This window comes from Sceloporus undulatus, chromosome 3 (genome assembly GCF_019175285.1).
Source record: "Sceloporus undulatus isolate JIND9_A2432 ecotype Alabama chromosome 3, SceUnd_v1.1, whole genome shotgun sequence".
NCBI lineage: Eukaryota > Metazoa > Chordata > Lepidosauria > Squamata > Phrynosomatidae > Sceloporus > Sceloporus undulatus.
The window spans coordinates 69,913,970-69,926,699 of record NC_056524.1 but is presented as its reverse complement, the minus strand read 5'-3'; the positions used below and the strand labels follow the sequence as shown (position 1 = coordinate 69,926,699).

The following is a 12,730-nucleotide window of genomic DNA, read 5'->3' as shown; positions in this document are numbered from 1 at the left end:
GTCCACTATCATCGGTACTGACCACTCAAAGGTACTGACAAATCAAATGATCCAGTTTAATGGAGTCCACAGAGGTTGGATGCCTCTACCTAGGTTCTGCTAACGCCCGGCGTTAAGACCTTCGCTTATCTGAGAGATTTTATCCACAAAGAAGAGTGTTAAATGGTGCAAGCAGGCCTTAGAAGGTTCAAGGATCTGGGTCGGGGCAGGAGGAGCGCTGAGTTAGCTCCCTGACTACCCTGACCAACTTGCTGGACCGAATCCGCGGACGCGACACTTATGCATCAGGAGGTCGAGGGAGGGCTTTTTTAGCAGCAGTTTTACAATGGCCAATTTTAAGCTGGATGGAAATTGCCCATCCCTCAAAGATGTATTTATAATCCGGTGTAACAATGAGGTTACCACCGGTCCGCCCTGAGCCGCTAGCGATGAGGGACAGGGATCGAGAGAGCAGGTTGTCTTCCGAACGCTTCCAAGGATCTTGTCCACATCATCGGTACTGACCAACTCAAAGGTACTGACCAACTCAAACTGATCCAGTTTAATGGAGTCCACAGAGGCTCTGGATGCCTCTACCCTAGGTTCTGCCCTAACGCCGGCGTTAAGACCTTCGCTTATCTGAGAGATTTTATCCACAAAGAAGTTGTTAAACTGGTCGCAGCAGGCCTTAGAAGGTTCAAGGATCTGGTTCGGGGCAGGAGGCAGCTGAGTTAGCTCCCTGACTACCCTGAACAACTCTGCTGGACGCGAATCCGCGGACGCGACACGAGCACCATAGAACGAGTTCTTAGCTGCTCGTATCGCCTCTCCGCAGTCCTCCAAAAAAAAAAAAAAAAAAAAAAATAAAAAAAAACAAAAAAAAAAAAAAAAAAAAAAAAAAAAAAAAAAACAAAAAAAACAAAAAAAAAAAAAAAACAAAAAACAAAAAAAAAAAAAAAAAAAAAAAACCTACAAATCCCCCCCCCCCCCCCCCCCCTCCCCCCCCCCCCTCCCCCAAAAAAAAAAAAAAACAAAACAAAAAAAAAAAAAAAAAAAATAAAAAAAAAAAAAAAAAAAAAAAAAAAAAAAAAAAAAAAAAAAAAAAAAAAAAAAAAAAAAAAAAAAAAACAATGGCGGTCTAGGGAGCCTTGTCGGCTAAGCGTAGGTGTTTCCGCCAGCGATGCTCTAGCCGTCGCAGAACTCGCTTCCTTGCCCGGAGATTTCCGTATACCAGGGCTTACATTGGAAGCAGGCCTGAGAGGGCGCTTGGGAGCGTCTTGTGTATAGCCCTGGAAAGACGGTATCCCAGATACAGTCAGGGCATCAACAGAATCGCCGTCATCTCCAACCATGTGCCCTCTAAGGCTTCTTGGAACCTTTTGGGTTCCATCAGCCTTCGAGGGTGGACCATCCTAATAGGTCCCCCACCCCCGGGGGGGATCTGGGTAGGAGCCTTGATTTTTGCCTCCACAAGGAATGATCCGTCCATGACAGGGGGGAAATATTAGTTTATTTCCGCCACGGATTTTCCGCTTCCGTACAAAAGACCAAATCCAGTGTATTACCCGCAAAATAGTTTGCAAAATTTCAAATCTGTTTGAACAGTTGTTTTAATGTTTTGTTTTATTTTATCATTTTTATAATTATATATTTTACAATTAATTGAGATGTAATTACTCTAACTTTCAGTAATCCATTTGCATTTAACAAAATTGAAAAAATGTTTGAAAAATGTAAACATGTGGCCTGCAAAGTGGCTTTGGCCCTGCCCACCCCTCCCATAGAGATTTCATGTACAATGATCTGGAGGAAGCATGTGGGAGAGAAAAAGATATACAAAGTGTTTCTTCCTTCTATGGACAGCTAATTGCTATGAACTGACACTTCTTGTTCCTTTAAAAAAAATAATTTATGTACTTGTGAATTCAGCCCTGACTTGGTCTTAGAAGAGTGCCTCCACATCCTGCCATTTTGACTCTATTACATAAATCTTATACAGGCATGCAGGCATAAATCTCATACAGGCAACAACAAATTGGTCATTTTCATTTGTTTCCATTTGGTTTTTACTGTTGAACATACACAGAGAGAGCCAGCTTTGTGTAGTAGTTTGAGTGTTGGACTATACGACTCTGGAAATCAGCATTTGATATCCCACTCAGCCATGGAAACCCAATGGGTGACCTTGGGTGAGTCACACACTCTCGGCCACATAAAACCCTGTTATAGGGTGGCCTTAGGGTTGTCATAAGTTGGAAATAACTTGAAGACATGCAGCAGAAGTATCAGCATGCAGAGAAATAACTGAGATATAGTTAATTAAAAATAAGATGACATTTAACTTAATCTGCTGTTTAGTAGCTCCTTCTTTGAAAACATTTGGACCTGATTGTCTATACTGCTTTCCCTCCACTCTTTTATGAAAAGCCCCCTTATTAAGGGCAGATCATATTGAAAAAGCCAGAATACCCCCATTCGCTGAGACAAGCAGAGCTTGGTCTGTCATATTCTTTGCTTAACACCGGAGATACACTTTGGTGGAATGGAAATTGAACATCTTAAATCATACATGAAACAAAAACTTCCTGTGAAGTTCACAGACAGAATGTGGCAGGCTATGCAGCCATTGCCATGATGACGTCTTTCCAGCTACATTTTTTAATGAGGTACTGGCAAAGGAAACCCATGGGATTGAAAAGATGCACTTATTTGATGAAATATTCAGCTACAGGTCAGCCAAGGAAGTAAAATAAGCCCTAGTATAGATCACAGGGTATAGGGTAAAAATGCAGCCGGGGGGGGGGGGCAGAGGAATCTCTCCATCCTAATTCTATTTTGAGATCATAGGAAGCTGCCTTATAACAAGTCAGATCATTAGTCAGTCCATCTAGCTCTGTAGCATCTGCACTGAGTGGCAGCCGCTCTCCAGACAAGAATCCTCCCCAGTTCTACAAGGAGATGCCAGGGAATGTATCTGCAGTGTCTCATATTCAGTGCATGTACAATACATGTCTTGACCACCATCGTTACAGCCCTTCCCCACATATTTATCTAAGTTGGCATTTTGGATTGCAATTATGGATTCATAACCTAGAGCTACAGATCTGAATCTGCACTGTATTCAGCAAGACTATGAAGTGACTGTGTTTCTTTCAAAAAAAGTATCAATTATCAACAGAGGACATATTTGTTTTTCCTTCCCAGCTGGTGAGAATTATCTTGTATTTTTTCTCAGAATAATAGTTGAAAAGCCATTGAAATCCTGACCTAGCACAAATCCTTGTTTATTATACTTCTCATAATAATACCATGAGTATCGTATTGTTTTCATATGTTTATCTAAAGAGAGCTTTGATGGCCAGAGAAACAAAGACATTCCTACCTTAAGTTACACTAAACAGAGAAGAACTTTACAGCTCAGGACAGTAATATGCATGTTTCAGGAGAGATGTGACTTTGGATGCCAGCCTCCATTGGCACAGATTCACTTTTCCACTTCCCAAATGTGCTAGACTATTTGTATGGCAACAGCTTATACATTATGCACAAGGCACGTAGGCTGCTGTGAAGAGAGATGAGTGGCAGCAAGTGCTGAACTATGGAAAATGTAATGTTTGTGAACACAGTAGGAGAGTGAGCAGAAAACGGGTATGCATGAGAACCAAGAGAGGGACAACATGTACTACTTTTTGGGTCAGTGTTATTTCCAAGGAAAGAAGAAGGCACTTAAAACATGTTCTGCTTGATTTGTAAAAACTGTAAAGACTGTGATTGGTTTTGTCATCCCTTGAGAAAGGGACTTTGTGGGAGAAGGAACCAACCACATACAGAGGGAAGATCAACTCAGTTCCCAAAATCTGAAGGAAAGGTGGTGTTTTCCAAATTGTGCCTTTCTCCTGCTTCTCTCATTTGTCTTCAGTTCATAATTGAATTTTATTAGGAACATTGTGTTTCACAATGATATAAACAGTACCAAGGAGAAAGGCATACAGCCTTATTAGGGAAGCAAAGCCAAAAGAGGATTCTGTGCACCTTGTAATGAGTCAATCTCAAAATGTGGAGCAATCCAGATTAAAGAAACAAACACACTCACACTCATAGATTCAAGATACTGTATATACTCATGTATAAGTCTAGAAATTTTTGTCAAAATATTGACCCCAAAAAGCTGGGTTGACTTATCCACAAGTCAATGTAAGTAGTGTATTTTAACTGTCCTCCTTCTCTGAGCAGAGTGACAAAAGGTAAGAGCTTAGTTCATTGTGGGAGCACCCAAAAGATACACCAACCCCCTCTACTCTTTCCACCATGATGCTGCTTTTGGCCTTTTTGAATGCTTGGGTGGGAAAATGGCAGTGGTGACACATCTTTGGTGCTTCCCCTCAAAAGAGTGCCAAGAGGAATTTGGCTTAGAAGGATCTGAATAGGACATTTCTGTATGAAGACAGTAAACTTCGTCCTTTACATCCTTTGTTGCATGCCCCTAAGTTTTATCTTCAACTTATCCCTGAGTCATATCAAAATCCGTAATTTTGGCCTCAAAATTTGCCCTCAACTTATACATGAGATCAACTTATAGATGAGTATATATGGTAGTTGTTTTGATGTGTCATGACAGCTAAGCATTGAACATTATACCACTATGAATACATATGAGCTTGGGCAGGATCCTACATGGCCCTTCTGAAACTTAACACTTCACAAGCACAGTTCTGTGTCCTCCTCCCTCCAGAAGTCAGTTTCCAAGTGCTAAAGGAAAGTGCCACAACCATTTCATGGCCAAGGGAGGATGGGAGAAGGGCAATGATATCACCTACCGATATCTCCAGCAAATATGCATAGCTATTAATGAGGGAGGGCAATGTTTATTCTCTACTTCCAACTGCAGAACTAGAGCCAGATTCTTGCTGCCAGGTGCCTCCTGCTTGCTTCCCAGTCACAAAATGACTGTGGCAGCATACTCTGGCATTTGGAAACTACAGACGGCCCTTCAGATCTGTAAACTTCATCACATCTCTTATTATTGAATAGCAGTGACGTAAACATGGACACACTGAAGTATACACATTCACCAAACCACCATTTAATAATATGGATTATTCATGTTTTTTTCACATCTGTACAGTGTCCCAGAAAGAACCCCCATGCATCCAAAGGGTCATCTGTATAAGTTACCTTTCCCAACCTGGAAGTTTCCACATGCCTTGAACTGCAAGCCCTATTACTCAGACACTGGCTGGGGTTTATGGCATTTGTAGTCCAACATCTGGAATATGCTGGGTTAGGGATGGCTATCCTAAAGCAATTAGACATCCTTCAAACTCATCTGCAGTTTGTGGGGTGTGGTGGGGGGAGACGGGATATAAATGAAAAAGAAGACAGTGGTGCTGCAGCTGCTGGTGGTGAAGATGATGATGATCCCCATAGGAACTTATCTTGGGTTTCCTGTTTTGTGTTTCCAGGAGCTAAACACTAAAGACACCACATCAGATTCCACCTGACCTTGGAAGCTAAGCAGTTTCAGTCCTCATTAGTACTTGGATGGGAGACTACCAGCAAGTACGAGGTACTGTAAACTGTGGCCCAGGACAGACCGCCCAAAACAGTGGGCTGGTGGTGGCCTGTTTCTCTCCAGAGGGACACAGCAACTGCCAAACCATGCAATGTCCCTCCACAGTAAAAAGAACCAGGTTCTTACAATGCCCACTGGCGCACTAGTGATGTAAGCGACATGCACTGATGCGCAGATGCTGTGCATCCCTTACATAAAGATGGCAGCCCCTGTGTGGACAGGAGGCTGCCATTAGGCTGCCACCCACACGTAGTAGGGCTTGGGATCGTGTGGTTGGTGCGCAGTTCCGAGCCCTACTATTGCCGCCAGGACACTGCTTCCTGGTGGTGTGTATCGGGCCTCTATTTCAAAGGAAGGAATTGGCAAAACCACCTCTGAGTATTACTTGCCTAAGAAAACCCATGAAATTCATGAGGTCACCATAAATCAATGGGCAATTTCAAAGTACACGCACACACACTGCTCTTCTGCCTGCCTTTTTTATTTTTGTTGTTCTCTGTTTGAATAGCTACCACTACTTGTACAAAGAAAAGCCACCGCACTTCATACTTGTTCTGTGTTTTGCACTGAGAGGAATACGTACATCCTTTGTCTTTAAACAACAGCAGATAATTAAATTACCAAAAGGAATTTGCTATCAAAATGTGCATGTTTCAAAAGCTAGCTTACTCATTCATAGATTCACCTGAGATGGACAAATCAGCTTGACTATGTTCGCTTTTCCCCTGAGTCAGCAAGTGAAATGCTGATACAGTTGCGGAAGATGTGGAACCAGAGATGACTTGGCAAAGGTGTCTGACGGGGACAGAATTTATCTCTGCTTTTTCCAAAGCTTCTCATTATTATGTGCTTTTAAAGCATCATGTCCTTTCAATCCTCTAGAAAGACGAAACCACACTGCAATGGCTTGGAGCCCTCTGAAAGACCTGTGGATAATTTGAGAACACTATGCAATTTGAATGAGATGTTTGGAGACCATTCCTTCTACTTGCAGTGTTCAGAGATGTGTGTTGTGGCTTATATAGCTAAAATGTCACCATCTGTGTTCAAGAGGGAGGTATTAGTAGACTCAAGGAAATCCTATGAATTGTAAAAGTAAAAAAAATCTCTTCAGAGGAAAAAATCATGGGGAAAAAATCAAAACACACACACACAATGAGGATTGAGCTAGTTAACAGAACACAGAACACAGAATCAGTTTTATGAGTAAAGGGGTGGGGGCATATACACTTCCCCCTTTGGAGACCTTGTGGTGATAGGTGGGGCAAGGGCAGGGGCATAGCTAGAGTGGAACAAATGAGAATATTCTATCCAAATGAGAATTCAGCCCCCAATACAATTTTCCTTCAATCCCAAATTTCTAGCATAGTAGTAATTTAAAATTTCAGTTGAACATTTAAAAATGCAATTTAGGCATGCATATACAGAAAGTGTAAGAATTCTAGCTGTAAATGATTTTGAGTGGCTCACTGTCTTCAGTGATAGAAATTTGGAGATTGAAGGAAAAAATCATTTGGAGATTCTTTATCCATGGATTCGACTATCCATGCTTGAAAACATTTTTAAAATATATAAATTCCAAAAAGCAATCTTTTATTTTATCATTTTATATAAGAGACATTATTTTACTATGTCATTATATTCAATGGGGCTTGAGCAGCCATAGATGTTGGTATCCATGTGACATATTGGAGCCAAACTCCAGCAGATACTAAGGGCCCACTGTGCTTTGCATCACAACAGGGATAGATCCTAGTGACCAGAATCCTGTTGGTGTCTTACTCAGGTGTAAGTTTCCCTATTGAAGTAGGTGGACTTCTTTTTTTCTTTTTGATACAGAAAATCTGGATGGCCATGTGCAAGGATATGCATAAACATTTGATTGTGCAGTTGGATGAGTGTTTAATCTCCTGGTTCAATTGCATCATGATGCCATTCAGTACTAGAGTTGGCCAGCACAATTAACATGACCCCACATGGAGAGATTTACTGTAATGCAATTCCAGCATGACATCTCAGCCAGTATTATGTCATTGCTGAGAAAATCCATTCCCCCCACCCCAGTTACTGTAGAGGTTGCAGCTAAGAAAAAACATAGAAGTCTGGAGGAGTGACAGATGATGTCATATTCCGTGCTAATTTAAAGTTTTGGGTCTTTGACTCTTTGAGACCTGGCTCGACTAGCATGGTTGTAGCAGTGGTATTTTTAAAGTTAGTTTTCTCCCTAAGGTGTCATTCCTTTTCCGCAGCATAAGGATAGTGATTCTGAACAGGACTGGAGAAGCAAAGAAGATCTATTCACAATCATGTACCGTCTTCCCCATCAGACACTCTTCTGGCCCAACCAATTTATGTGATTTGCAAGGAAGCATTCAAATGCACTTCCTCCCAATCCAATCATGCTCCCATCTGAATGACAGACTTGGCTGAGTTATGCATTAGGGTATATGGATAGCCATAGTGATTTGCAATGAAGGTTTCCAAAGGCTGCACATGCCACACAAACCACAGGCTGCCCACATGTGGCTGGAAGGGTGATAGGAATGGAGCATCATGGAGGAAGGAATTGCCACTGATCGACTGGAATGTTCAACAGGAGCATTCCACACATGTCATATAATTTCATAATTCTGAAAGTCAAACATGCCCAAATGCTAGGAAACCTTTATTGCCAAAGGGTTAAAATATGTATTATAACTTTTAAAAAGATTGTCAGAATTTTGGAATGAATTGCTCAGGTAAGTCCTAAAACCAAAATAAGACACAGAATCTGTTATTGCCTGATGGGTGAGGGAGATGTCTGACTGAACCCACAGCCCAATTGCACTTACTAAAGTGTGAGTCCCATCTGTCTCTACAGAGGGGTATTTTCCCTGAATCAGAATAAATTACATGAGTCACCACATGGAAATATAATCCCACAAAATCTTACCATTCTCACCAGAAGTCTTATCTTTTCCATTTGTTGCTCCAGTACTTTGTCTCTGGAAAAGAAAAGAAAAGAAGTGGAAGATTATGGATAGACCACAAATATGTAATCTCTCATTCAGCCAATCATTTGTAAAGAGGCTTTTGCTCATCCTCATTCATACCCAATGCCAATGTTGAACTTCTTGGTTCCTAAGAGAAATTGTTTTCTATTTTGCATTTTTGGTGTATGTGTATGTGCACGCTGTAATATAATACAGAATTTAGTTTCAGCTCTATTTTATTCTCCTTCAGCATTTACTGATTGCTATAGTGAAGTCAGGTTCAATCCGTGGAAGTGAGTTGGAGGCCCCCTCCTGCCTCTGCAGCATGTGCCTCACTGTGAAAATCATCCCAAGCGATTTCCTGCATCAGCACCTTTCTACTTACTTTGGTACTTTATAATCTAAGTTGTGCAGACTGTTCTATGAGAGCAGGTAGTATTGCTTTCAAGCATTTCTCTGGATAACTTTTCCAATATGTCCTCTCCACATAGGGTTGCCATAACCCTCCTGCCGGCGGGACATTCATGGTTTTTCACTACTAGGGGGCGTCCCTGCATGGTTTCCTCCTTGACTCAGGTTTATCCCGGGTTGAGGAGGTTGCCAGACTCAGGAAGAGCCTTCAGGGCCAGGAGGTGAGGAGGAGGAGGAGGAGGCATTGCCTGGGGGCAGAGCCTCTTGCCAGCAGTTTGGCCCTTTGGGGCCTGCGTTGGAAGGGAGGAGGCTGCAATAATGAGGAAAAGCAGGGGCTCCTCCGGATGGTCCTGGCCACTTCCCTTGGCTCCCTCCCTCCTCTTCCTCCTCCTCCTCCTCCTCCTCTCAGAGCAGCCACAGCCGAGGTGAGCTGCTCATTCACACTCCCTGGCTTTTCTCTTCTCTCCCCCCCCCCCTGCACTTTGAGACCCCTTTAACTGCCCCAGCTCAATGCTCTGGAATTCTGGTGTCTGTGAGGCATTTGGCCTTCTCTATCAGAGAGCTCTGGTGCCACAATAAACTACAATTCCCAGGATTCCATAGCACTGAGCCCTGGCAGTCCAAGCAGTGTGTTTTGGACACAGAGATCCTCCTTTTGTGAGTTAAGGAATGAATCCAGCCCCTATCCTTTATATCTCTCTCACACACTGCAGGAATAATAACCCACTTTGAGACTGCTTTAACTCAATGCTAGTGTTTGGGAGACATTGAAACTTCTCTGTCAGTGATGGCTCTGAGGCCACAATAGACTACAATTCCCAGGATTCCCCAGCACTGAGCAGTCTCAAACTGGACCATTTCCTCAGTGTGGATGCACCTGGGGAGGAATTCTGGGCACTGCACTTCAACTACGTTTGGAGGGTTATGGGACTCCCTATCAGAGATAGTTCTGGGGCCACAGTGTACTACAATTCCCAGCATTCCCCAGCACTAACACAGGACAGTTAAATCACTCTCGAACTGGATTATTTCCTCAGTGTGGATGCAGCTTTGGTGAGGAACTCTGGGCATTTCAGTCCAGCTATGTTTTATTTCGGCAGTGTATTTTGGACCAGAGACAAGGTGACCAGACATCCTCCTCCTTTTCCAGGATATGCCCTCTTCTGTCAAATTTCAAAATGTCCTCCATTTGGATCATGGCTAAGAAGCATGGATTTATAATTACATGGGTGTTTTTAGCTTTTATTTTTGGCCATGTCCTACATTTTTTGCTTGGGTCCCCTACATTTTGGGGTGAGGGCATTAGTCACCTTGGTCAGAGAGCTTTCCAGGGGTTTAACTGCCATTCTGCTGTGGTGCTGGAACAGACCACCATTCCCAGAATTCCATAGCATTCAGCCAAGGCAGTTAAAGTGGTCTCAAACCAGATTATTTCTCCAGTGTAGATGCAGCCCAAGCCTTTTGCCTCTCTTATGCCTGAGATTTCAAAGCCCAGCCCTGACACCACAACAAACTACAAATCCCAGGATTCCATAGGATGGTGTGATGAGAGTGAAAGCAGTGTGGCAGCAGCCTAAGTGTGCTTAATGCAGTTCTTAACATGGTGCACCTCTTGCCTACAGAGTCTCACAAGACTTTTTTTGTTTAACAACTTGTACCCATTAACTCCATTTCATGTCTCCTTTATTTAGTGGGGAGGAATACAGACAAAACAAGTCAAAATGAAGAAAAACCAAAGTCCCTTGACCAAGTACACACTTCTGAGAAGTATAGTTGGTGCAAGACACCTGAAACCGAGGGCAAATCCACTTTTTGTTTAACCATGTTCTATATGCATAGCCATGTTAACCCATGTTCAGTGTTAAACCCAAAGGGTTTGGTTGTGGAATAAGCCTCTGAAATATGCAAGAGGCGATGTTAAAATAAAGCCATATTCAATGCCCAAATGTGCTGTTTGGAATGGGGGGAGGGGGGTGGCCAGAAAGAGAAGTACATTTCTGCGATCTGTCTACGAATAATGCCAAAATGTCCTCCATTTTAATCATGCCTAAGAAACATGCATTTATATTAACATTTCTAAAAAAAGCATCAATTTTTTTCGCGTGTCCTCCATTTTTAAAAACTGTGTCCTACATTTGAAAATGTTGTCCTGCATTTGTCCTACATTTGTCCCGGTTTGGAGGTCCTGACTCATGACAACCCTATCTCCACATGGCCCTTAGACAATGTCACTCCAGCGATCCACTGCCTAATTGGCATTGTCATGATCACTGCATATGAACAAATGTTTTTGTCTATGTGTCAACATGGCATCATACAGTGGAAAGTTCTTGAAATTTGAGAGTTGTCTATCAGAGAAAAACATAAGGACTGCATTTACAGAGAGTACATAGGATGTTGCCAATCAAAACATTATGGAAGCTGGGATGCATAGTGTAGAGTGGGTTTGCACAGTAGGAAAAAAGTTATTATCTAATCTTATTAGCATACCTCGTTTTCTTAAGCTTGAATTTGATTGCATCTTAGGTTCTAAAAAGCAATGCTATTGACCAGTAAGGTTTAGTGTAGCGATGATCAATATGTGGCCCTCTGGATACTTGTGGACTACAGTTCCCAGCAGTCCCAGGCAACAGAGTGAGTTGTGAAAAATGATGGTAGCTACAATCCAAAAGTAGCTGAAGCATCACAAGTTGACCAACCAAGGCACAGTAGGCTAAAACTAAGAGACATGGGTTTACAACCTGCCTCAGCCATGAGGACTTGCGTTGGTACTGTTGAAAAGGAAAAGAGGGCAAACCAGAGGACAGAATGTGCTGCCCTGAACAGCTTAGAGGAAGAGCAAAACAAACATGTCATTAATAGTTAACAGTTGCATCCTGGCAAAGACTTGAATCTTTTCTTGTCTTTGGCAAATCCTCTACCTCAGAGATTACTTGCTTCTCACTTAAGTCCACGTGTATATAAAATCTAATTATCATGAGCATTATCATAAATTGCCTTTGAGCCCCTTATGTACTGGATCACTAGATAGTGATTAATGGATAAGAAAAAGTGATAGAGATGTACTGTAATACAAATTAGCATTCCTCTGGCTAATCTAGCAATTAAATTCTCATTGGGAAGAATTTGAAGCAAGAGATGCATTATTAAAGGATTCAGATATTTTAGAGAACTGCCGCTGTCTGCCTGGTAATGTCTACTCTAATAAAAGACATGTGTAAACGTGATGTCATCATATTCTGCTAAGTCAAAAACTAGCAGAATGCCTAACATGATGATACATATATATATTCCTAAAGAATGACATAAGCAGATAAGTATTTTTTTTAATAAGCAGATAAGTAATGTAGGCTACCCATGAATCCATTTCTTTCGCTATTTCCTTTAAGGGATTTATACCCTGTCCTTCAGCAGCTTCCTAGAACAGCTAATAACATGTTTAATGTGATAAATCACTTTAAAAGAATACAATCCATTAAAACGGCATGATATAGAAAAGTATTATAAAAGCTATGACTCTGGGTTCAATTCCCAGCTCATCCATGAAACCCACTAAGAGACCTTGGGTAAGTCACATGCTCTTACTCTCAGGAAAAGGTAATGGCAAGCCTTCTCTGAACAAATCTTGACATGATAGGTTCACCTTAGGTTTGCCATCAATCAGAAACAACTTGAAAGCACACAATAACAACAACAACAATAAATATGAAAGCAATTTGCATATTAAAATACTTGGGAAAACAAAAAGGTATTTTCCTGATGGCAAAATATAATAATAATAATAATAATAATAATA

The 12,730-nt window shown here is 41.7% G+C and overlaps 2 protein-coding genes across 2 annotated transcripts in view; one reads left to right on the top strand and one right to left on the bottom strand.

Moving 5' to 3' along the window:
- Positions 1-12,730, top strand: part of HMGN1 (high mobility group nucleosome binding domain 1) — a 1,114,480-nt gene that overhangs the window by 773,405 nt on the left and 328,345 nt on the right. The gene's annotated exons all lie outside the window — the stretch shown is intronic.
- Positions 1-12,730, bottom strand: part of PCP4 (Purkinje cell protein 4) — an 85,457-nt gene that overhangs the window by 36,713 nt on the left and 36,014 nt on the right. Inside the window, exon 2 of the mRNA XM_042457839.1 lies at positions 8,484-8,535. Within this exon, the coding sequence (XP_042313773.1) occupies positions 8,484-8,535 (52 nt within the window). The remainder of the gene's footprint in view (positions 1-8,483; positions 8,536-12,730) is intronic.